The sequence below is a fragment of the Cyclopterus lumpus genome, chromosome 21 (genome assembly GCF_009769545.1).
Source record: "Cyclopterus lumpus isolate fCycLum1 chromosome 21, fCycLum1.pri, whole genome shotgun sequence".
Taxonomy (NCBI): Eukaryota; Metazoa; Chordata; class Actinopteri; order Perciformes; family Cyclopteridae; genus Cyclopterus; species Cyclopterus lumpus.
The window spans coordinates 18,884,403-18,909,391 of record NC_046986.1 but is presented as its reverse complement, the minus strand read 5'-3'; the positions used below and the strand labels follow the sequence as shown (position 1 = coordinate 18,909,391).

Below are 24,989 nucleotides of genomic sequence, written 5' to 3'. Positions count from 1 at the left end.
TCATTACTTTTATAAATGCAAGACTTGCAATCAACGTACCTGAGTTAAGGCTGCTGTTGTCATCATTGGTCTCCACGTTTTCAGGGGGACCAGTCTCCCCATTGCCGGTGCCAGGGAGGCCCAGACTGCCCCGCTGATGTGCTCGGCATGGGCTCACGAAGGCAGTCGAACGCGGTGCATGCCTCTGCTTTCAAGTGGATGTTATGTGTTGCCAGATGTTTTATTAAATTTGACGTGTTCCCTCCTTTACACGCAATTATTTTGTTGCATTTTTGCAAAATACAGCCACACTTTTGACCATTTACCTTTCGGGCATTTTCTCCCGTTGTTGTCTAGCTAGCTACTGTAGCTATATAAACAATAGGCTATCGTTACCTGCTGCCAGGGCCGAGTCATCAGAGCACCGAAAGGAAGCACCGAAATCTGCGTTACGTTTCGGTCCGGTAGGCACCGGTCGTATAGGCCGTATTGGCACCGGTTTTCGGTACTCAACCCTAGACGTGAAGGCAGCTTTCCTGTCGCCCCCTTTACCAGACACCTGGCAGTGTGTTGAGGGGTCCTGGCAGCAGCCACTGAAGACTCGAGCCCTGGTTCTAGGTCTGGCGGATTTTCTTATGGATTATCTCAGTAAACCTGTAGTAATGCTGGAATATTGGACTGGAAGTGAATATATCCTCCCAGGAGGAGATGAATTACAGAATCAGGCTGTGTCTGTTGTCCCTACTCACGACAGAAAGGGTTTTACTCCGCGTACTGCCTAGTTCCCAAAGAACCATTTGTGATCCCCACATCCCAAACCGGTGCAGTGGCAGCAAGACATTAAGTTAACCACACAGGTCTACTGCTCTGTTGAGCATGGCAGAGAGCCTGTGGTTGTGGGCCACAGAGTATACCTGTTGTTTCTGAAAGGCTCTCCAAATCAGTCAGCGGAGCAGAAGTGGATGTATTTGCCAACTGCTGCAACACCCACTGCCTGCTATGGTTCTCCTGGAGTTGTCCGTCACTCCGGTACCCCAGGTTTCCACTTGGCGCTGGGTTACGCTGAAATGACTCACATGATGGCAGCCCGGCCCTGCACCATCCTCCACTTCTGCGAGGTTCTGTCTCAGGAGGTGGGTGCGATAGGCGCGCTGCCCAGTCTGGGACGTCCTCTGCAGGCTTGGCTCTGAGAAGGACAGGCTGTGGATGGCTGGACAGGTGGTGCAGAACATCCAGGCGACAAGAGCAGGATTTAGTGTTGCCCATTACAAGGCAATGTAGTCGGGGTAGAAACTTAAGAAAGGGCACATAGAAGCCCAGGATGCCGCTCTCAACCCTCTGAGGAGAGCCATGCATGAGGATAAAGCTCTCGTGGAGTGGGCCTGTTCGTTTGAATTCTTTGATATCTGTAGAAAATTAAATGATAACTTGTGCAGGTTATTAAAGAAGTAGAAAGTCAACAGAGGGGATGAAGAAATACATACTTGGATCATGCTGTCTGTGTGTAATGACATTGGTCAGATATTTAGAGAACAACAATAGAAGTTTGAGCCTGGGGGAAACTCAGTTTCAGTTCCCAATAGCACAGTATATATATCTATATATATATAGATATATATATAGATATATATATATATCTATATATATATTCAAATTCACAGTACAGGAAAGATTCCATGTCCATGTTATTGGGAAAATGTATTTTATTTTAGGGTTATCCAATATATATAATGCATTGTGATTACCATAAAGCTATCTATGGTGTCATTACCCAATGATTAAACGTCTTTCCAAACTTGGCATAATTCTTAATTTAGTAGTACTTGATTTATTCTGTAATGTGCAAAGTGAGGACTTAGCAAGGGAAGACATTACAATGAACGGAACATTTCTTTCAACTTCTTCCACAGAAAAAGTAACTTCTACTTTTTTTTTGGCATTCATTCATGCATAGAGGCTGTCAGATTCGCTTTGTCTTAGGAGAAAATCCAAAGGGGACCAAAGTAATTTGACTAACTACAGTAAGGGCACTGGAAGTAAACTTATTGGAAAGAGCTTTTTACCGATGACGACTTTGCCACTAAGGATTTTGCAAGTCAACGTGCTGCACTTTGAAGTGAACATCATTACACAGAGAAATTAATTCTAAGGAGTTTAGTCGATGCATTCATTATCATCATTTAGCTTCATCCTTAGTGCAGTCCTTTGTGACAAATTAATAGCTTTGATCCTTTAGTGGTCAGTATTATGAATTGTGAACCATTGAGTGTCCCAAATGTGTTTTGTACTTGTACCCCTCTAAACTGTATGCTCCAATTATGAACAAAACAATCAGGTTTCTTTTTTTATTCATTTCTGAGACAGTAAATACCTGGGGGAGCTGAATCTAATTACATCTGGTTATTTCCCTATCCTCTCTTCATATTTATGTATTATTTATGGAGTAATTATTGTGTGGGGACCTCACAAAAGTGAGGCCTAGCTGTGCCGTATATGCAGACAGACCTTTTTTTCTTTTTAGACAACAATTTGGGCAAAATTATCAGCTGCAGTTTGAGATGTGCCGTGACCTGTAAAATGACGATGAATTTAAGGATTTGTGGAAAATACATTCCTCGAAAGAGGCACACAAATGTATACTGACTTGTAGGTTTTGCCATACAATTCATGATCCGTCCGCTTCAATATGTGAACATTTATAATAGCACGTTTTCATATGATGTTTTGTTTGGCAGGTGACTGGCTGGCTGGAATACCACCCTACCCCTTATCCTTCTGAGGACATCCCATTCCACGACGGTGCTTTGGTCTCACTCCCTCCTCCCCCCTACCCCCCCAGCATGGAGCCCACCAAAGTCCAGTCAGATGGTGGCCTCAATGTCACCCTTACCATCCGCCTCCTCATGCATGGAAAAGTAAGCAGGCACTGACATTTATGCTGACTGTGGTTGAAGGGAAATACATGTTGGTCATTTGTTTCTTCATTAAAAGGGGCCTTTAAGTCTAATTTTACCTTTTGACAGGACTTCAACCACAAAATGACCATTTGTATATTTAAATTACTCACAATTGATTTTGAACAGAGAACCTCAAGGTTTGCATTTACCACATTTGCATTTACCAGGCAGGGAAGGTCTAATGAAAATAGGATTATTATGGGAAGTATATAGACCCAGATGTGTTTGAAGCATGACCCACAATAGAGACTAAAGTCCTCGGCTGCGGAACATTCTTTTCTAAATCTGTCGTCGTAATCACTGAAGTGCCGTTTTAAGTGGTAAATACAGCTCCACTCTATAGTTTAACTCACAGATCCACTGCAGCTGTACAATCTGCGAGTCCATTTTCTACATGAAAGCTCATCTTATCTCCTCGGTGTCACGCTGCTCCTCCTGTCCCAGTCTCAACGTGACCGGGGGTTCTGTGCAGCGCGCGACATCCAACTGAGAATATTTAGCTCATCCCACTGCAGGTTGCATCTTCATAAGCCCTTATACAGTAGGACAGGATTGATACAGAGGCTGGACTCGTTGCACTCGTTGGTGTTTGAACGTCGTGGCAGCCGGCCAGTGCCACTGTCCAGCTCCCTGCACGAGCTTGACCTCGCAACATTTCATTGTGCTGATACACAGACCGAGCCTCCGGGATCAGGACGGTTGATTAGAGCTCACAAGTAGAGACTCCACTTCCAGACTTAAAGAGTGGCAGGCTTCTCTTGTCTGTCCGCCCCTCGTGTTTTCAGGTTTCCCAAGGCACAGAGTAAGTGGGCACCACCATCGATTTTATGTTCAAGCACTTATGTGCACTGTGCTCTCCCTCCACTCTTCCCCTTCTACTCTTGGAGAGGTGGTCAGACTGTGTGTGTGTGTGTGTGTGTGTGTGTGTGTGTGTGTGTGTGTGTGTGTTTGTGTGTGTGCGCATGTTTGTGTCTGTGTCTGTATGTGTGTGTGTGTGTTTTTGTGTGTCTGTGTGTGTGTGTGTTTGTGTGTGTGTGTGTGTGTGCGCATGTTTGTGTCTGCGTCTGTATGTGTGTGTGTGTTTTTGTGTGTCTGTGTGTGTGTGTTTGTGTGTGTGTGTGTGTGTGTGTGCGCATGTTTGTGTCTGTGTCTGTATGTGTGTGTGTTTGTTTGTGTGTGTCTGTGTGTGTGTGTGTGTGTGTGTGTCTGTGTGTGTGTGTTTGTGTGTGTATGTGTGTGTGTGTGTGTGTGTGTTGGCCCCGCTGGTTAAGATCCATCATGCCTTTTCTGCAGCAAGGTGCTAAAGCTGTGGGCCACAAAAACTAAAAGCGGCAGGCGACTTGCCTCACTTATTTCAAGTGTGCAGAGTTTGTTAAAGGGGTGATGAAGTTGAATGACTTTGTCTTCAGGGAGCTCATCTGGACGCACGTCTCCACTGAGTTGGCCTTGTTGGTGAGGTGTGCGGCACGAGGACTAAAGCCAAAATCTTCCCCCCTGATTTGTTGTGCCAATCGATCTGCAGCCCAATTATTCAACCTACTGCATGGCTGCTCATGTGGGAGCTCCGGACACCGGTGACCCAGTGACCGTTTGAATAACCCTGCAGCCAGTTAGGCCCAGTCAGGCCCCAGGGACGTAGTAGATGGCGTATGTGGGAGGGCTTTTGGCAGCATGATCCTGGTCTGGCTCTTTTTGCTCACAGCAGCAGCAGGCTGCCCTTTGGTTGGGCTGGGTGTGATGTTGGAGAGCATTGTCTATAAAGGGGCCTTTGCTAGGACACTCCCACTCCTCCACAGTGTCGGTTGTAAAGCACTTTTCTCGTCTTACCACTCAAAGCGCTTTAACACTACATGTCATTCACCCATTAACACCCATTCATATACTGATGGCAGGGGGCACCTGCCCATCATAATTAACTAACATTCACACTCATTCATACACCACGAGTCAGGGATCGAACCGCCGTTACTTTGATTGAGTGAGGACCACCCGCTTTTTCACTGAGCCACACAGGGGCAGAAATGAATTATTTTGTTTTCATGTTGTTTTTTCAGTACTTGGTGTGGGTTTTGTCAAAGCATGAATTCAGTCTAAATATGCATTTGATTATATTTACGGTAGCTATGAGTTGGTCTGACTGTCAGATGTGAGTGACGCATCATTGTTGTAAGAGATTGAATAAATCTATTTTAATACAGTTTCTGAATGCATGGAAAGAGACAACATGTAATTTGTGAGTGATGCACAGTAACTTGCAATGATAGAATACAGTAAATCATGAATGATTAAATAGATGAAAACATAAAGAGCAGGAACGTGCACAGAAATATACATTTTGTAGCAAGTAACAAAGTTTGTATTGGAATTTCATTTTCAAACATTGTTGTCGAGTAAAAGTTTGAGTAAAAAGATAGAAAATGCTTGAATGAAGTACAATTTACGAAATGAATATTTTAGGACAACAACAACGTTTTTTTTACTGTCTAGCTTTTGAGAATGCTTTGTGAACATAAATAAATGCTTTTTTTATTTATTTGAAAAGTAAAAACAAAATGTGGTCAAAATCCAATGATATTTTCTCCCTGTAAAACTAAATATGACATGTCCTTATGCAATTCAGTACTGACCAATTTCGACCAATAATATCGTGTCCTCCATCCGAGCTCATGAAGAGTGATTACATGCAGCTGTGCACCCTTTGCATGCCCCAGTACTGTTTGCTCCTTCTTCAGTTAATCACTGTCTCAAAAATCCATGTTTTACTTTCTGTCTGTTTTTTTGTTTTTATCATAGGAGGTTGGAAGTATAATTGGAAAGGTATGTTATTTTCAATAGATCACACATGTTTGTAATATTGGGGAATATACAGTATATGTATGAAACATGATTGTAATTACTTGTTGTTTCACTATTTCACAGAAAGGGGAAACAGTGAAAAAGATGCGAGAAGAGGTGGGTTTCAATCTAAAAGAAAAAACCACAACATTTTAATAATGTTACGCTCTTTCCCATTTGAAGAATACAAAGTGCTGAAAACCAACAACAAACTCATGTCATGTTCTAATTTGATAGTATCTTCAGTTCACCTGTGGTGAATAGATTATTCAAATTCAGTATAGTTATTCCTGGATTGAGCACTCGCATCAATTGTAGTGATCCCATTGACCGTATGTTTGTGTGTTTTTGTCTAGAGCGGAGCACGAATCAATATTTCTGAGGGCAGCTGTCCTGAGAGGATTGTCACCATCACTGGACCAACAGACACCATCTTCAAGGCTTTTGCTATGATTGCCTACAAATTCGAGGAGGTACGATAAGAGAGTGACAGCAGTGTTTCTATATATAGTGAACAATGTAAGTGAAATGGGGGTTCAAGGCCTTTTTCCATCTTCATATACACACAAATATAGTGCCAGGGATGTATTAGTGACATTTTAGACACGGGTGCTGTATCTCAATTTCAAAGAGCTGACACAAAGATCTGCTTATACTTTAAAAGGACCACAACTTTTATATAATTTATATAATGGTTCTATTTTACACGTGCAAAATAAATCTCCAGTTGTATAAACAAACTATTCTGATCGGGTATACAGCACATGTCTAGGAGCATACTCCTTCATCATTGTACCCCAATGGCTAGGAGAATTCAAATCATCTCCTTTCGGCGACTTCTTCCTCTGATTGTGTCTTTGATGTGACCATCGACTTAATATACCCACGCACCATGACTGCAGCTTGCAAGAGGAGACCCTCGGCTGCGTCCTCAGTGACGTGTGTAAAATCTGCTCTGCTGAAACGAGGCTTTCGTTATGTACTGACACGGCCAGAGAGCAGGGTCCATTCACCAAGCGGAAAAAGGATGCACAAGAATGATTAAAAAAAACGCATGTGTTTCTGCAGCTCATTTGCACCGACCTTTGAGTTTGTGAACTGATTTATATGGATAGGTGTCCCGCAGGATGAAATATACATTCTTTTTTTTTTCAGGACATAATCAATTCCATGAGCAACAGCCCAGCAACCAGCAAGCCCCCCGTCACCTTAAGGCTTGTCGTGCCGGCCAGTCAGTGTGGCTCCCTCATAGGTAAAGGAGGCTCCAAGATAAAAGAAATGAGAGAGGTACGGTATGAAACCTTTTTTATGGATAACTACAAGAAACATATTGCAGCACGGATGACAAAGTCAGGTCTTTTCTAGTTGTTGCCCTGTTTGAAAACCTAGTGTAGACTTTTTTTTGTCTCTCCCCTGGAGTTAGTTACATTTTGTGTATTTATATTCTCCATGGATACTTAAAGGGAAACCACCCCCATATTCAAAATGCATACATGTTAGTCTAATGATCTTAGTCCAAACATATAGGAAAACATTTCCAACACTCTGAAATCCTTCATTTAGAGTGCTCAAACTGTCATGAAGTAAAGTGTGGAAGTGCTCCATAGACAATGAAATATGTTTTAGATACACAGAGTGCAACCACGGGAATGTTCTGAGTATATGGTACATTTTCTGTTTCAGAACCGAACACTTCAATAGAATAAAGCCCATTTAGGTATAAATGAAGCAGCTCCAGACTTAATAGTTAATGGTATCACAGATACTTGATACTTACTTCTCTGGTTTGTGGCCATGGAAAGAACATATTATTGTGCAATGAAATTGTTAGATTTTCCTAATTTTCTTTAATGTTTTCATTTGATATTTAGGAATTTAATCATTTAATAGCTGGCTAAATTCTCACCTTGTAGCAGCAATAGTTTAATGACCACAGGTGGAGCCAAGGCATACATACCTTTTCCCATTCAACTCGTGATGACAGCACATTTAACATTTGACATACTTCATGTTCACCCAATCAGCAACAGACTCAACAACAATACTCTTTAGGAAATGTAAATGAAACCCATCCACTACGTCAGGGACTTGGGGAGTGTCAGGGTGACCTGGCGAGAGAACTCTACAAGCACGAGTGAGCAAAGTCAGAGGATTCCCACAGTTATTGGCTGTTTGGAGAATTGAAGGTGCACAATACATCCTGGGAATTAATACATCCAGTACACATACGACCCTGTTTCTCGCAAAATTACATTGCCGTTGAACTGGATTCCCGAAGATGTTTCAAGGGAAACGTTATTTTCGCCCTGATTACGGTCTCAGATTTAATCAAACAATTTTAAACATGTGGCTAAGGTTGTAAATTAAGGTTAGGTTAAAGCAACAATACCATTTGGCGAGGTAAAAAACATCATGGTTTGGGTCAAAATGTCCGCGTTCATTATGTTTCTTTAAGCTTCGGACTGAAATTAAAATAAGTGGACGGTATCTTTTGATTTATCACAGGACATGAGTAGTATATGTGGTCAGAGGTTCAAGAAAGTTGCACTTTTCAATACTTGCATCACCAAAGTCACGAGGCACAGCCTGTACGACTTGGAACAGAATCCTGTCAACATCGTCCCTCTCTACTCTACTCCAGTCCACAGGGGCCCAGGTCCAGGTGGCGGGGGACATGCTGCCCAACTCCACAGAACGTGCTGTGACAATCTCTGGGACCCCAGAAGCCATCATCCAGTGTGTCAAACAAATCTGTGTGGTCATGTTGGAGGTACAGTATGTCAAGATTGAGAGAAGATTTAAATATATATATATATATATATATATCTATATATATATATATATATATATATATATATACATGCTCATTTTAGTAAGAATGTTGTTTATTCCTCAAGAACTTACAGTTCGAGCATACAAATGGTGTGTCACATGTATGGCAAGATGAGACACAAATGAGGCTGTCAGGAATACCTAATTATTGTTGTCCATAACTGCTAACTTGATAAGCACCCTGCTTGCGTATTTGAGAGTGCAATTTGTGTCTAGCCATGTACTTTCCAAATTGTATCAGTCTTGGATAGTTATTCAAAACTAGGGTTATTTCTGGTGTAACACCGTAACATCGTAAAATTGTCTCATTACAGTTTAGAGGAAGAACATTAAGAACACGGTTCTTGTTTCTTCTTCTTATAGTTGAAGCACATACCTAAGTGGACAATCCTCCCTCCACAGCGCAGCAGCGACAGAGGAAATGTAATTAAGCCCTCTCCACTGTCTTGATCAGGCTTGTGTGGTGGTGAAGGCGTATTTAATCTGGGGTCATGGGCCTGGCTTTGTATGATGTTGTATCTTCCATGAATGGACTACTAATACCTTTGAGCTCCATGACTCCTTTTTTTGGGGGGGGTTTCACAAACAACATTACAATTTTCGAAAGCTGCCAGCAAATAAAAACATTTATCGCTGTAAAGAGCACAAAGTTACTGAGATGCAATATTATCTCAGAGATGTTCTGCTGTTTCTCTGATGAGATGTGATGGAGAGCATGAATACGTGTCAATTACCAAGTGAATGAATGCTTTTCCTGTATTTACTACTAAGAATTATTGAAAAAATCACGTCTTTTTACAATCTATACCTTGCTCCTCATACATAAAATGAAACAAACTAAGTCAAAACACAAGAGTACTGTAGTATTTTAAAGAAAGAGTTCAACATTTTGGGAAATATGCTTGTTAGATTTCTTGCTGAGAGTTAGATTACGGGATCAATACCATCGTCATATCTGTTCATTTGATTTTGTATCCATCTTGTATAACATATGAGGCAGGCACACTTCTACGTGGTTTGTCATCTAATTCTCAGCGATTCATAGAATGAGCATATTTCCCAAAATGTTGAACGAGCATTTCCCTTTTTTCAAATAAATTCAGAACATGCTGACTTTGCCTCTCCTCTCTCTTCCCTTTCTCTTAGTCTCCACCAAAAGGTGCCACCATCCCTTATCGCCCAAAGCCCGCCGCCTCCACCCCAGTCATCTTTTCTGGTGGCCAGGTAAGAGCTGAGCTAGCTCTAGCTTGTTAGTCTGTGCCCACAGCCAACCTGAGACTTTTACTGCAGCATCAGCCACTGCTTGTTCCTGCATGACTTTCTACTTGCCTGCCACCACAACCCTTCTACAAATAAAGCTGCCCTCGCTAAAACAAATCACAGCACTGGTTGTATGTTCAAACACTAAAATTACCGGTGTTCGCATTTTCCTGACAAACAACCTAAACCAGTCGTGCAAAGGTGTTTGTGCACTGTCAGCAGAAAAGGCAGAAGTAGTGTGGTGTTGTTAAACGGCTTCAAAAGGTCTCAGGGAGGTCGACCAGGCTTGGTTTGATGTGTGTACAAAGCATGTGGCTTTGGGACTAGACGATGCAGTTCCAACGCAGTCTCACTCCCAAATACCAACGGTTGGTCAAAGAGCGAGATAGTCCACTCGGGACCGGCGTGTAGAGAGCCCGCTTTGTGTGTCCCATGTGAAACTAAAAAAATTGTGACGTCAGTCCGTCAAGTTGACGCCAACCGCGCTCTTTTCCTAAACCTGACCAAGTGGATTCGTTGCCTCAACCTGAATTTCCTCTGCATACGGAGGTTTATTTGAAAAGACATTGTCCAAGTGGAAACTGACCCACCTCTTCCCTGCCATGTCCAGAACCGATAGTTTAAAGCTTGGGGCCACTGACCAAGCGTCGGTATTTAGGGGGTTGGGAGTGAGGATGTGTTAACAGTTCATGTGCTGTTTCCTTCCTAAGTTGCAGATCTGGACTGAAAGTGGTTGGATGCATTTGAAAATGTAGCAACATTTGAGAGAAACTTCACGACTGGTGGTATTTCCTTCGTCTGGAAGTCATCCCCACGGGATGCTTAATGCATAAGACACAATTGAAGCCTAATACACAAGCCTACATTTGGAAAATGCATCACAGGGATGCACAGAAACATACAAACGCCTGTGTAATATAGTTACAAAACCCTTGCATAAATACTACCTTTGTATGGCTTGTGGAGTTCTTAATAGTGTCACGTTGGATTGCCTCACTTTGTGCAGATGTTCCTGTTCTTGTTTCCACTCTATTGATTTATAATCAGAAAATATTTTGCTATATTTTTCTGTACTTGGATACAAATAAAATCTATAGACACTAGTGTGTTGAATGTGTTGGTTAACTGAGACTTTGTATGAATAAATAAACTAAAGAACCGAACATGAAGAATCAAGAAGCAGCTCTTACTGGAGCTGTTCTCTTGAAGACTTTTCACTTTTCAGTCTTGTGCACTATGACAGAGGATATTATCCTGTTTTACACCCACATTAATCATATAATGTTTATATAATAATAAATCCATACGAAATGAACCGCTTCTAAGATTTGCATGTGCAAGGTCTCATTGCACTTCATCTATATACATTATATTCTACGCTGTATCGGCCTGCTCTCATTCCAAGGGCGTCAGAATCTGATGCATTGTCACGCCCCTCTGATACCGATGAACAAGGCACCTTTTAGCGTCTGTATGAGATGAACCCGACTCCCAGGTAACTACAATGCAAACCCATCCATTTCACTATTAGATTCTTTCCTAAAGCTTACTAAATGGCTTTGTTGCCTAAACTTAAATTGACGAACCAAACCATAATGTTTCTAAACCTAACTACGTGGTTGTGTTGCCTAAACCTCAGCAAGTGTCTTTGTTTGAATTCACAACGTGTTATCTGTGACTGTAGTGGACCGTCGTCATTTGATGTGCTAGGCTACCCAGTGCAGACTCGCAGCCGACATACTGTCTTTTAGAAGCTGACTCTAGTCTAGAAGCTTAAGAGAAGACATTGGTATGAAGTGAAACTACAAAACTCAGTAAATCCATTGATATTAACAATGTCATGCTAGCATGTCGGTAAAGAGCCTGAGTAACACTCCAATATTAGGGTGACTTTTGGTCAAGTAAAACTTGCATGCTGGTTTTTGAAGGGGTCCTTTGACCTTTCACCTCAACATATGGGAATGAGTATGGGTACCCACGAGTCTCCCCTTTACAGACATTCCCACTTAAAAAATATATATTTTGGCATACTGGGGTCCCTAATCGGTCGTGGAATTGCACAAATTGCATATGACTGGAAAGCTAAGTTTCTGTGGATTCAATGAGCCCAAATGTATTCATATGTGACATAGTAGCCATTTTACATCGTGAGACATCGTGAAACTTGCTTTGCCGTATAAAATGACCTTTTGTGACCTCTAGGATAATCTCCGCCTCATGAAACTTTAAAACCAAAAACAAGAGACCTCTGGCATTCAGAAGAAGTATATTGACAACAAGGTTGTTTTTTTTTAAAATCCATTCTCGAGATACATTTTTTTAGATTTAGCACCAAATCTGCAAAACAAATGGTATCAATCCAAAAATTGCTGCAAAAAATGATAAGGCATAGGAATGGCCATCATGTATATTCAGTATAATGCGTTATGCCCTTTTACACTTTCACAGTTTTTTTAAAATTAATTAATTATTTTTTATTTCTGATTCATGACTAGAACCACTTGACACACCCTGCTGAGCTGCATCTCAAATTAATGTTCTGCTTCCCAGATTCCAGAAGATGCATACCCCTTCTATGTGGCTTATACTGATGACCTGTCAGCTCCCCTTAAAGACCCCCTCTCCCCTCCCAAAAAAGACAAAACAAGTCTCTTACAGTTGACAAGTGATGCCAGGGGTCCTGACTAAAGGCCAGAATGTGACCAGTTGGGATGAGAACATGTTGAATGCATATGTAGTTAACGTCACTGCTTTGAATGTGGTAACAATTAGTATGGCTGAGAAGATCGTTCCCTGTAATGTCTCTTACTTTTTTTGAAGATCATAATATATTTGCAATAAAAATGTTTTTATGGTCTTTTGAGCAAAAAGTCTAAAGAGGGTTTGTGTATAGCTGAGAATGAACAAGCTGAGCCCAGTATCATGGCAGGACGTGAAATAACACAGACATATAAACTGTTTTGTGTTCTTTATTTAATGAGTTTATTGTGTCGCTCTGCACGAAAACAATAAGTCAATCAGGATCCCGGCAGACACGTGAATTCAACACATCCACGTGACTATGCAATGGCCAGAGCTATTGAAGTAGAATTGAATATCCCAAAAGACCACTTATGGATGTCAGGAGGAGAACACAGGACTTTCAGCCATGAGACCAGTGTTACACAGCGTGTCTCCGAAGGTGTTTTTGTGAACTTCATGATGGGCAAAGTGGTTTTGTTGCCTAAACCTAACATCTGTTCTCCAAAAACAAACCGGACTATTCGTGTCCCCTGTACAAAACACCGATGGTTTACATTTTGTGACGAGTTCACAAACTGTCTTGGGACTGTGTTGGATTTTCTTCTCCTCTCATTGTTAACGAGATCCTAAAACCTGCTATCTGTTATGTTGTTCATCTCCACAGGCCTACACAATTCAGGGACAATACGCCATACCACATCCAGATGTGAGTTCTCGGTCTCTTTTTTTTTTAATTCACTCCAGAGTTCTACCTGTATCATGTATAATAAAATAAAATAGTTGCAGACATCTTATTGCAAGGACACAGCAGCTCTTTGAAGTCATCGAGAAGCAAGTCATAAATCATGACCTCCGAAATCTCTGTTCTTGTGGTTTAAAACACCAGTGTGTAGCATTTCTGGGGATCTATTAGCATCAATTTAATTCAACATTCATAACTATGTTTTAATTTGTGTATAATCACCCAAAATTAAAAACCTTTGTGTTTTCGTTAGCTTAGAGAAAGCCCTTCATATCTAGATAGGAAGCAGGTCCTTTTCACAGGCTGCAGTGTTGCACCGCCAAGTTTCTACAGTAGCCTGAAAGGGACAAACCAAACAGTGGCTCCAGAGAGATGCTTTTGCATTTTTACGTAAACCGAAGTCCACCATTGATCTCCGACACGGTACTTTGAGTCAGAGAGTGCAAAACCAAGGTACCGCCAGCCGCCGTCCAACATCCGTTGCTCCTAAGGTAACATGGGAAGGATGGCCTCTGAACCAAGCAAATGGCGTGACCACAGTTTTGCACTCGGCGGCCCATGTTACCACAGTCTTGGTAAGGGAGGAGTGAGCAGAGGGTTATTCATTTAGATGCAATCTGCAACCACAACACTAGATGCCACCAAATCCTACACTGTCCATTTTAAGGGTGAACTACAACTCAACCCCCGGAAAGAACTCTTACTATGTGGTTGATTACAAAACGTTGACTGTTGGGGCTAGTGACAAAGACAATAATGGCAGTTTTGATACACCCCAGACACCCTTTTAATTCCGCTGGCCCATATAGTCTACATTAATAATATGCCATCATCTGTCCTTGTCGTAAGAGCATCTCAAGAGCAACAGTGTGTCACATCCACTAATTCAAAGTTGGGCAGTGATTGATGCCACTGGAGGTGGCGGTTGACGGTACAATCACTCAAATACAGGCTTGACACCCTCTTCGAACCCTCATTAAAACCCCTCTTAAAAGGGGAAGAAGCCTTGAAAGCATCCGTCTTCCCCCATTTCTGATGGAAATGATCCACAGTGACTTCTCTGACAGGCATGTAAAAACCAAAGGTTCTTAGTTCTGAGCCAAAAGTGCCAACTAGAAGGACGCATGGTAATTGAGGAGACAAATAGGAATTACATTTCTTCCAGCTTTTGGTTTCTGTTGCTCATGCGTGGAGTTTGTTTGTCTCTCCATGTTGTTCCTTGAAGAAAAGAAAAAAATCACATCAATATCACATGACAATTATAGGAGGAGAAAAGGAAGAATAATTAAATTACCAAGCAATTTACAACTCCGCGACAGACAATCACCCCTCTTTCTGTATCTCTTTTTCTCTTACTTTTTTGTCCACCACCACCCTGTGTCCCGGCCTCTTTCTCCTCACCGTTTCTTCACTCTAGTTTTGGTTTGCTTCATTTCTCGGTGTGACCTGTGTAACAGTAGTTCTACTTTCCCTCCTAACCCCTTCAGCAGTTGACCAAGCTCCACCAGTTGGCTATGCAGCAAACCCCCTTTACCCCTCTCGGACAGACCACCCCTGCTTTCCCTGGTACGTACCCACAAGGCCCTTTAGACATTTCCTTCTCTTTGCATCCAGAGAAATGTTTTTTTCTCTCTCCCTACCTTCCCCCTTATCTCTCTTTTGGCACAGCATGACTTGACCCCCGTGGTTTCTCTCCTTCTTTGATTTTTTCATGGATATATTTTTCTCTTGGCTCTGTCTGATATTATGCCGGTGAAATGCACAAAAACATTGCACTGGGCTTCACTTTAAAACAATGAATACATAATTGTGTTATCTCTTGGGAACAGGATCCTTCCTCTAACACTCATTTTTAGCTTTCTTAACTTTCCATTACAGATGAAAACCTCCCGTGAAATAGGTTTTCCACATTGTACTGTAAAAATAACCAACAGAATCTGCCCCCATCTCAACTTTTTCCCATGGACCTTGGTACTTATATTATTCTTTCTGTATCATGTTCTGCATTTGAACTTGCAAAAGACCAGCTGAAAATATCGTAATAAATATTTGAATTGGTTTTTTTAGACTTTCATCTAAACAGATACGTGCGTTTCACTTATACATATAATTATTGATTGAATCAACACAAGTTCTTTAAAAAAAATGCCCATACATCAAATCACGACACACAAACACGTGGGAATTATTAAAGAGTGCTGTAAAAATAAACTGCAGAAAAGGTTTCATTTGGAAATAAGGTTACATATTTAAAGGAACCGTTTGCTTTTTTGGGATAATATGCTCAGTCATGATCTTGACAAGAGTTAAATTATAAAATACCACTGTACCAACAACAGCCAGTTAGCTTAGTTTAGCGAAACAAATAGTAACAGTAGGAAATCTGCTATCGTGGCTAGCCTGGCTAAATCTGCTTACCAACACTTTTTAAGCTGAGTTAGCTGAGAAGATTGTCACCGACCACAGGAGAGCGGTACCAATCTTCTTTGTCAATTCTTGGCAAAAAAGCGAATAAACCCATTTCCCAAAATATTCAAAATAGTCCTTTGAAAGGTTAAAGTGACTTTTTTTCTTATCTCATTGCTCCCAATTCAGGTTTGGATGCCAGTCCACCCGCCAGCACCCATGAACTCACCATTCCCAATGATGTGAGTGATGCTTTCTTGAGGCAGCTGTTAAGATTGTGTGCTTTTCATCTGATGTGTCTTTCAATTAGCATGTCATGTATATTCAAGTGTTGTTGATGTGACGGTCATTGTGCAAAAAGATTGGATACTTTGAGGTACGACACTATAACATATATTACAGTCTTTTGTCGTAGAGAACACTGATGAAGAACACATGTGGAAATATACTGTGAAATAATCCTGTTTCAAATGTATAAATGTTATAAGCACAAATGACTTACAACAAAACCCTAAATGATCCTGTAAATTGTCAGTTCTTATTAATGTTACACAGTAGAGTAACCCTAATCAAGTATCCATTGCTATCATTAATCAAACTTAATTTCCTGTATAATGGTATTTAAATGAAACCCAGGCCATTTAATTTCCCATTAAACTTCCTTTTAAATGCTAATGTTATAACTGTAGGTATTAAGCATATATGTATTAAGACAACACAGACGTTTCCTTGCTTTATGTTCCAAGCCTTCTGCTTTCCCCTCAGCTAATAGGCTGCATCATTGGACGCCAGGGAACCAAAATAAATGAGATTCGACAGATGTCTGGAGCGCAGATCAAAATTGCGAACGCCATGGAGGGCTCGTCTGAGCGCCAGATCACCATCACAGGGACTCCGGCTAACATCAGCCTAGCTCAGTACCTCATCAATGCCAGGTAACCTTTCAACTCTAACTGCTGGCCTCCAGCACAATCTAGAGGATAAAAGCAACACCTGAGTGACCATGCTCATGTCAAAGATCTGAGAAAACTGCTATATGTGATCGTAAATAGCTTGCTAGTTTAGTGTTGACATTCGTGAAACTGATACTTGGATGAGTTTCCAGAAAAAGCATGATATCTGTCAGGTTTTGACGAGTGACACTTAAGACCTTGAATAATGCCACTATTAATTTTATATTTTTGTTTTTTCCTTTCCATTTTTGTTCCTTAGTTCCACCTAAGTGTATACATTAAAATGCATTAAGTTTCAGCCAGTACACTCTTTGCGAGTAAGTGTCTCATGGGAGCAATGCCAACTACTGACTTTGGACAGAACCTGCAGATTAGTAAACTGAATGTTCAATAAGTAAATTATTAAATGCTCAGTGCCAACTTAAGTTTGGAAAGTGAATGGAAAAAAATGTTCATGACAAATCTGTAAAGTATGCAGCCTCAAAAAAACCTAATATAACGGATGACCCTTGTGTATTTGCACATAAGCCACTTACGTTATTAAATGGAAAAATATTCAGATTCTGGACTGTAGATACTGCATATATTTAGCATTTTAATCTTTTTGCCATGCTACACAGCAACTGTTTCCCTATCTATCCACTGAAACCAGTAATTCATTATCAACAGAGAAAATAAATGTTACCCACAACTGAGAAAACGCAACCTGACAGGCCAACTACACCTCAAAGGCAAATGTTATCAGCGCCAGAGCAGGAGAATCCACATACCGATACTCAACAAACATAACCTCATTTCTTTGACTTCTTAAAGGACTTCACTCAGCTGAGAAACTAATGGCTATTGCTTTCCCACAATTCCAATGGCAGGTTCAGGGACGTGGCTGCCATGTGGAATGACCCCTCATCCATGACTACATCCTGAAGTTACCCCAAATCTGCTTCACAATGAACCTCTTTGTGTTATCCCATGGAACCTCCCCTAGACTCCCTTGGTATTGGCAAAACACTTTAGCATTAGCTTGTGGGAGACCTACAGTAAAAGTTAGACTAACACTGGGATTTGTTTTAAATGGATGTAGCCAGTGTATTGTTAATAGTTTGACATTTTGGGATTTTCAGATATTATTATTGTTATTTTCACTTTGAGTTAAATAAGATCAATACCACTTTCATGTCTGTTAAATATTAAGCTAGATCTAGCTGAGCTTAGCTACCTGGAAACCGCTAGCCTGGCTCTATCCAAAAGGTAATAACATCACAGCACTTCTAAGGCTCACTATCTAATGTGGACAACTGGCAACCTCACGTTGATGGCAAGGTTCCAGGAAGTCACTGTAGTTTGGCTCACAACCCTCCCGTGGAAACCTTCATGTTTAATTTTGGTGTTTATTTAGTTTGTATTAATTATATATTTTCTATACAATTTTCAGAGCATTAAATATAGAAGTATGCTGAGCTTCTCCGTGCTTTGTTGACATAGCCAGACCGTCCACGCATCCCTTTTCGGGAATAGTAGTTCATATGAGCGCGTCTCACTGGCTACCTCATGGCCACCGCTCTGCACTGTGCTCCTAGAGCGGTGATAGCTGATAACACCGTCCCGACCACCGTTCCTCCTCAGGTTAACACTGTTGGCTCTGAAAGCACTGTTGCTGTTGCTCGCACTGTTAACACAGTTCGCAACGTCCGCTTCAAGCTGCGGGGTAAGCTGTCATCACGTTGAGAGCCATGTAAAGGCAATAGACACGCTGTGAATGAGAAATGTAGCACCTTTGAAACAAACAAAACGTGATATAATAATTACTGAATGATAAAAGGTGCTAGAACGCAGATTCTGTTAACCTTAGAAAGAGCAATGCTGGCTGTCAACCCCTACTTCCAGGTTTTAAGCTATGCCTACCTAAGCTATCCATCTCCTGACTATAGTGCGCATACATGAGAGTGGTATCATTATCTTACTGCAAGAAAAGGACGAAGCGCATTTCCCAAAATGTTAAATTATTCCTTTAGTAGACTCTTCATTTAGCATGCATCATTTCAATAATAATGTTGTATTTATTTTTGTCGTTACTATATTCGATCCATTTCCCTATTTAGTCCAATTGTATCATCGTCCGGAAAGAGTAAAATGAATAAAAAATGTAAAATGAACAAAAAAGCAAAGAAAAATAGACAAAAACACATGACTGCCACTTGAGCAATGCTGTTAGAAAGAAATGGGATGCGATGCCTCTACAGCCATTTCTACAAATCTCATGACACCACCATTCTTTTCTGTCCCCCGCATGGCTTCATGAAAGGGGGTTTGTGTTGCATTGGTTATGTTACCATATTTTTTTGAAGTTCTATGTGAAAGGGTACAATGGAAAAATATGGTATCAAATCTGTGCCCGAGTTTTTTTGCTGGCACCAGTTGTTTTTTGTTGCACAAAACCAGCCATAGCAGCATAACTTTCACTTTCAAGAGAAAGTTCTTCTTTCACAGCTGTTTTATTTTCTCTGTCTGCCCCCCCCCCCTCCTCCTCCTCAACCCCCCTCGCTCCTCTCCCCCCCCCACCCCCCCTCATCAACCCCCCTCGCTCCTCCCTCTCCCCCCGCCTTCCCTGAACTGTTCTAGGCTGACGTCTGAAGTCACTGGAATGGGCACACTCTAATTACTACCCATCTTCCCTCAGTGCATCACATGACCTTTGAGTGAATGGCATTGCACCTAGCATATTTATTTATCTGTATTTGATTGTCCTGATATTTAAGTGATTTATGATTTCTCATATATACTATAAACATGTGCACTGTTGCTAGGATGCTTCACACCTCTGTCCCTGTGGTTTCTGTTCCTGAAAGCTCGCCTTACTTTTTTTGACACTCTAGTACCTTCCATGGCATCTCACGCACCGCGCCGCTTTATGCTTTACCTCATGTTTTACCTCATGTCACGTCACTTTTCTTTCTTGCACTGCTGGCACCCGAAAGTAAATGAAAAGTTAACCTAAAGTAATAGTAACCAAGTGTGTCTCTCATGCACCCCACATTCTACTTAATATATTAACACACCATATTCAAAATACTACCATACCATTGTCAATGCATAACTAAACCATGTTTTGGGGGTTTCTTTCACACTGATTTTATGATTGATGAAATCAGAACTTTACTGTGCACCTGCAGCCTGATGTCTTGGTCTTACACTCTAGATTTATCTGCATGACATCTTACTGCACTTGCAAATTATTTCAAAACCAAACAGGTGGAAAGGAAGACTGAATGGAGAAAGGGGATGAGTCTTCGGATCTGGATGTGTCACACTGACTCCAATTTGAAATGACCTCTTGCGCACGGGCCAATAAACATCCACTATAATGCACAAATATCCGTCCTTCCTGGTTTCCTACGAGACCTGACAAAAAAAGGTTGGGAGGTTACAGTGAAATCCAAGTGCATGTTACAAATAAAGCCCACTGTATTCACCTATACGCCACAAACATAATAAAATGTAATCATGGTGTTCATGCTGTGGATAGTTTTCTAAGCAACAAGCAAGCGTTTCCGGTTTGCATGTATTGGAGACATATTTTCCTTACATAAGGACCTACAATAGACCAATTGTTTGGTTTTTCAGCTTACGTCAGTCAATCAAATTCCAGGCTTAAATATACATTTATGGATGACCATCTGCAGTTGCCATTAAATACAGTTTCACCTTGGTTACACCACGTCGCATTTCTGTTTCAGCTGCTGGATTTTCTTACTAACACATGCACACACACACAACCTATGTCCATGTTCAAACTAAAGCTGAATGTATTTAAAAATGTTTTTTAACTGCTCTCAATTACATGTTGAAACAACTGTAAGGGTCTCTTTTTAAAATCGGGCACTTACCTTTATGCAGTAGAATATGACGCAGAATGATTCCAATTTTCTGTGATGTAAGATATTGAATATAAACCAAGACTTTCCTGTCTGTTCTGCAAAGAATGGATGGCCTCATTAATATCTGCAGCTCTCATTTTAAAATGTAGGCTATAAGTTTAGAAATGATATCTATATCTATCACTTCAAAGTCAAACTGGAAGTATTATGATGTTAATCTCATGACTTTGTTTTACGGATGGCAGGACGCTTCAATTTATAATCCACGGTATTATAATATAATTCTACATTTTACTCCCAATACCTGGATATGTATTACTCCGATGATAACCATAGAAATGTTTGGTGAATAGGATTTGCGTCATTTCAGTTTAGGCTCAGGTACTTTTGAGAATCGATAATACGTCCGTTTGGAGTAAGTCATATTTTGATGTTATGAAACAAGGCTGCTTTACATTTGCACATGGTTTCACGTTTGCATTACAAATGTAAATCGGTAGATTAGCGCTCTGCATCTGAATGTGTTTCAGACGGAAACTGAGGAATAGCTGACTGAGGCCGAACTGGTTTTTAATGTTTCATTTCAAAACTTCCCATCATCTGCAGAACCTGATCAATAAAGTAGTTACATTTCTTTCTGTAAAGTGCACATTAATGGTTGTCTACGTAGGTTCAATGTGCCTGCTGGTTGTGTGCAGGCAGGGCGTCCATGATGCAGGTATGTTACTTTTACAGTATTTCATTTTTTGGATTATCATAAGTTTCATAATCATGGCATCGCTCATGCACTCATCATTCTACAATGCCGTGTAGGTCAACCAGCTCTTGTTGTGTTTCTTTTGTCATTTTACCGATACATTACCACTTTTTTTTGTTAATGTGCTAGAGCAGCAAAAAATAAAAACTAGCACTATATGATGCTGTTTGAGGAAATGTGTTTGATCATGTTTAAGTTTGATCATTTGCTTCTTGAAGGTCTGTATTGGATTCATTATTTATTGAGGTTGATTATGAAATGTTTTGTAAAAAGAAGAAAATAAAGTGTTTTTCTTCCCTCGACTTGCATTTTCCATCTTTTTCCAAAATTGTACTTCTTGTAAATTACAATATTTCATAACATTTATTTAGCTGTATTGCAACTTTCAATAAGCGCATTCAAAAGGGAACAACTCATAACATGTACAAGAATTACACAGTCTGTTAATCAGACACATATGTACAGGTACTCACATGCACGCTTCCACACAGTTATGTTTTCATGACTTTTAGGGACATTACATTGACTTACATACATTTTCCTGGAGACTTAATCTAACCATAAGCTCTACTGACCCTTATCCTAACTTAAAACTAAGTCTTCGCCCTAACATGTAATGATTTGCGTTATGGGTGTTGCATTTTGGAATGCGAGTCCCCACAACTTGACTGTGAAAACCCATTCATGTACCCACAACAAGGGAAAAACACGCCACACACACAAGGCATAATACGATGGTCAAATACAGGCCAGCTGAACATTTACCCAGCCAGTGAAGGACATAAAATACAGAGTAAAAGGATACATTTTATGACAACCTGCTTTTTGAAATTGTAACGTTGAAAAAAGGGGAACTTGTCAGAAAAGGCTCTACCCCCAAAAGACTTAATGTTGAAAGGCTGAAGTCCCCTTCCACCTACAAATGTGTTGTGCTAAAACTTCCCTGTGTAGCAACAAAAGGCTCTTTTCACATTCATCTGCTGAAGCTAGCATGTTCCTCTGTGCTCACTTTAAATCTCAGTTGACACATACGAATTATACAAGTCAATCCTGGTCCAATATGTAATGTCAACAAATCTCCAGTCCACATATGCTGAAAAGGAATTGATCAATGAGGGAGAAGATGAGCTTTTGAAAAACAAGTACATTTAACTTATTTTTGGGAGGATTAGCCAATAACTGAAACAAATAAATATATATGTAGTAGTGGAGGTGGGTCTTTTAATAACCTGTATCAAAAAAAGCAATAAAGAAAGTTCATGTAATTAAAATCATAAAATGACCATAATTTGACATCAGAGTTTCAGGAAGCATGCTAAGCGACAACAATGCTACAGCCAGTATGTTCACCTTTAAAATGTCTACACCGGTACAGAACATCCGTTTTTGTTTTAGCCATGACATCTCGAATTGCCCCACAAACAACTTCATGGATATCGGTCTCTGGTCCGCGTTGAGCGGGTTGATCAAGGCAACGTGTGTTTGAGACCCACAGCCTATGAAGGAGTGACAAGTAGTGCTGGCTAACGCTGTCGCGCTGACACATGCTAACTGCTAGCAGGAGGTACTGTAATGATGAAATATGCATGAAACAATATGTTCACAAATGTATTGATGATAATATGTAGCTGTGAACTGAAAACATAAGTCTGCATTTCGTGGAAAGTATCCAGTTCTCCTTAAACAGTTATTATGACTCAGCAAGAGCCACCTACTTCCTGATTTTTATCATGCTGTCATTTATATCATTTCTTAAACCCAACCCTAACGGTTTCATCATATGCGGCCAGGCAAAATGTCTCAACTGAGAGGAAATAGCACGCGAAGACACACCAGATGTTTCTAAGATAACATATGAAGGCGTTACTCACTGTAAGCATAAATACTGTGATTAAAAACGTTGATTATTCTGAAGACTGTTTATTGCAAATGATCAATAACAACTAGCGTGTCAAGAATATACATCAATAACTGCAAGTTTGACTGTTAAATTGACGACATTATGTTGAACTAATAGTGACCTCAAAATCGAGTACTTGCGGGATATCTCGAGCGGCAGTGACATTTAATAAGATAGCTAGTAGCTAGAGATTGGCATGAAATTGCAAGGTCACGTAGACGTTCCTTACACTTTCTGCCCTTCAGCGCACGCTAGCGAGCACTCCTCAGTTGTTAAGAGCCAGACAAGCATGTTTGTGTGCTCAGTCTCCGTGGGGATTTTCCAGTGGACGGTCTATGCTTTGATTAATGTCTTTTGGGCCACTACTTTATGGAAAAAGTGAGGAACAGTAACTCTTCCGCCTGTGTGTGGAAGATCGAAAAGCTCAACGTACAGACAACCAATGGTGTATCATGGTCTTAAAATGCCCCTTTCAAAGCATTTATTCAAGGTAATATATCAAAGAAACTTGTGATAACATAATAATAATTTCATACAGACTACGGCACTTTGAGAAGCATTAATTTAGTTTACATTTTCATATTCTGTGTTCTAGTCAAATCCCCTCTCAAGCTGCACTCGTGACTGGAGCTTCTGTTTAAACTTTAAAAAGGAGGATTTCTTCCTAATGGATCCTACCACTGCCCCAGTGAGTAGATCTTGAACATTTGGTGTAACTGATTCCAAGATATCTCTGCATGAGGCCAGTGAATTCATTCTTATGCACAGCCTAATGACCATCAAGTGGAGAAAATAGCCTCAGTGAATCTCTGAAAATGCCAATTACAGACAATTAAGAAGGTTACTGATGTATGGCTTCATTTCCCTTAAATAGCCTCTGATTTACTCATGCACACAAAGGCAGTGGTTTCCCACAGTGCCAAATGTTAAAAGTCATTCTTACAACAAAAATTAGTTAAAACTAATGGGATAGTTTTTTTTATTACGGATAGAAATGTTGAGGGGGTGGACACAATACCAGGAACACCTTGCAACATGATGCAACCAATTGCTACATTCCTGTAAAGATATCTAAATTCATGAACTTTAAAACACTTGAGAATGTCAGTGAGGTGTTCATTCAACTCAATGTACATTTTTGAGGTATAGGTATGGCAGTCAAGCACATGCTGATCTTGCATGCCATTCTCTGCCCAGACTAGAAGAGAGTATGACACAGTGTGTTAATTAAAAAAATTACCTAAAACACCATGATACAAGTTTCACTTTTCTCTGATTTCTCCATCCTTGTCAGACACTTTAGTTTAATTTAATCATCTACTGTAGTATACTGTAATGTTAACACAATTCTCAAAATGTACCGCAGTTTTTATGCCAAATGGATGTCAGGGGAAAAAAGGCTCTAGTGTCTTCTCCAGTGTTAATTTCATCTAAAGAGTCGCTGCTGTTATTTGGACACGGCTTTGTTGTGGCCTGACATTCAGCTGGAGTTTGTGCACAAGAGACCCGGCCACAGGGGACGCCTTTGTCCACAGGCATGTTGCAAATTACTGTTGTCGCTCTTCAGGGGCGACAAGAGGTCACCTTTACACAGCTCGACCATCAGTCCTCACGCAATCTTTCATGGCTGTTATATATGCCCAGTTTCATGCAGCTCTTGATCGTGCTCCCAAAGTCCCTAATTGCATTCAGTAACACATTCACCAAGTCTAAATAAGGAGAGATAATTCCTGTGTGATACAATTGACAAT

At 40.6% G+C, this 24,989-nt stretch overlaps 1 protein-coding gene across 3 annotated transcripts; it reads left to right on the top strand.

Moving 5' to 3' along the window:
- Positions 1-2,819: 2,819 nt before the first annotated feature.
- Positions 2,820-19,362, top strand: LOC117750277 (poly(rC)-binding protein 3). Of its 3 annotated transcripts, none has more exons than XM_034561425.1 (12): positions 2,820-2,894; positions 5,730-5,753; positions 5,856-5,888; positions 6,128-6,244; positions 6,927-7,058; positions 8,413-8,541; positions 9,750-9,827; positions 13,270-13,311; positions 14,838-14,913; positions 15,943-15,995; positions 16,519-16,688; positions 19,326-19,362. In XM_034561425.1, exons 1-12 carry the CDS (start codon positions 2,820-2,822, stop codon positions 19,360-19,362), a joined length of 966 nt encoding a protein of 321 aa, XP_034417316.1. The 3 variants fall into 3 exon arrangements, with proteins under 3 accessions (XP_034417316.1, XP_034417315.1, XP_034417314.1); XM_034561424.1 differs by having other exon boundaries at positions 14,838-14,917; positions 15,908-15,995; XM_034561423.1 differs by having other exon boundaries at positions 14,835-14,913.
- The last annotated feature ends 5,627 nt before the right edge of the window (positions 19,363-24,989 follow it).

What these genes read in the sequence shown, in the direction of transcription:
- LOC117750277 (XM_034561424.1), top strand. Translation starts at nt 2,820, where the DNA reads ATGGAGCCCACCAAAGTCCAGTCAGATGGTGGCCTCAATGTCACCCTT. An exon ending in ACCCCTGCTTTCCCTGGTAC is followed by an intron (nt 14,918 to 15,907) that starts GTACCCACAAGG and finishes GAAAGGTTAAAG; the next exon opens with TGACTTTTTTTCTTATCTCA. An exon ending in CAGTACCTCATCAATGCCAG is followed by an intron (nt 16,689 to 19,325) that starts GTAACCTTTCAA and finishes GAACTGTTCTAG; the next exon opens with GCTGACGTCTGAAGTCACTG.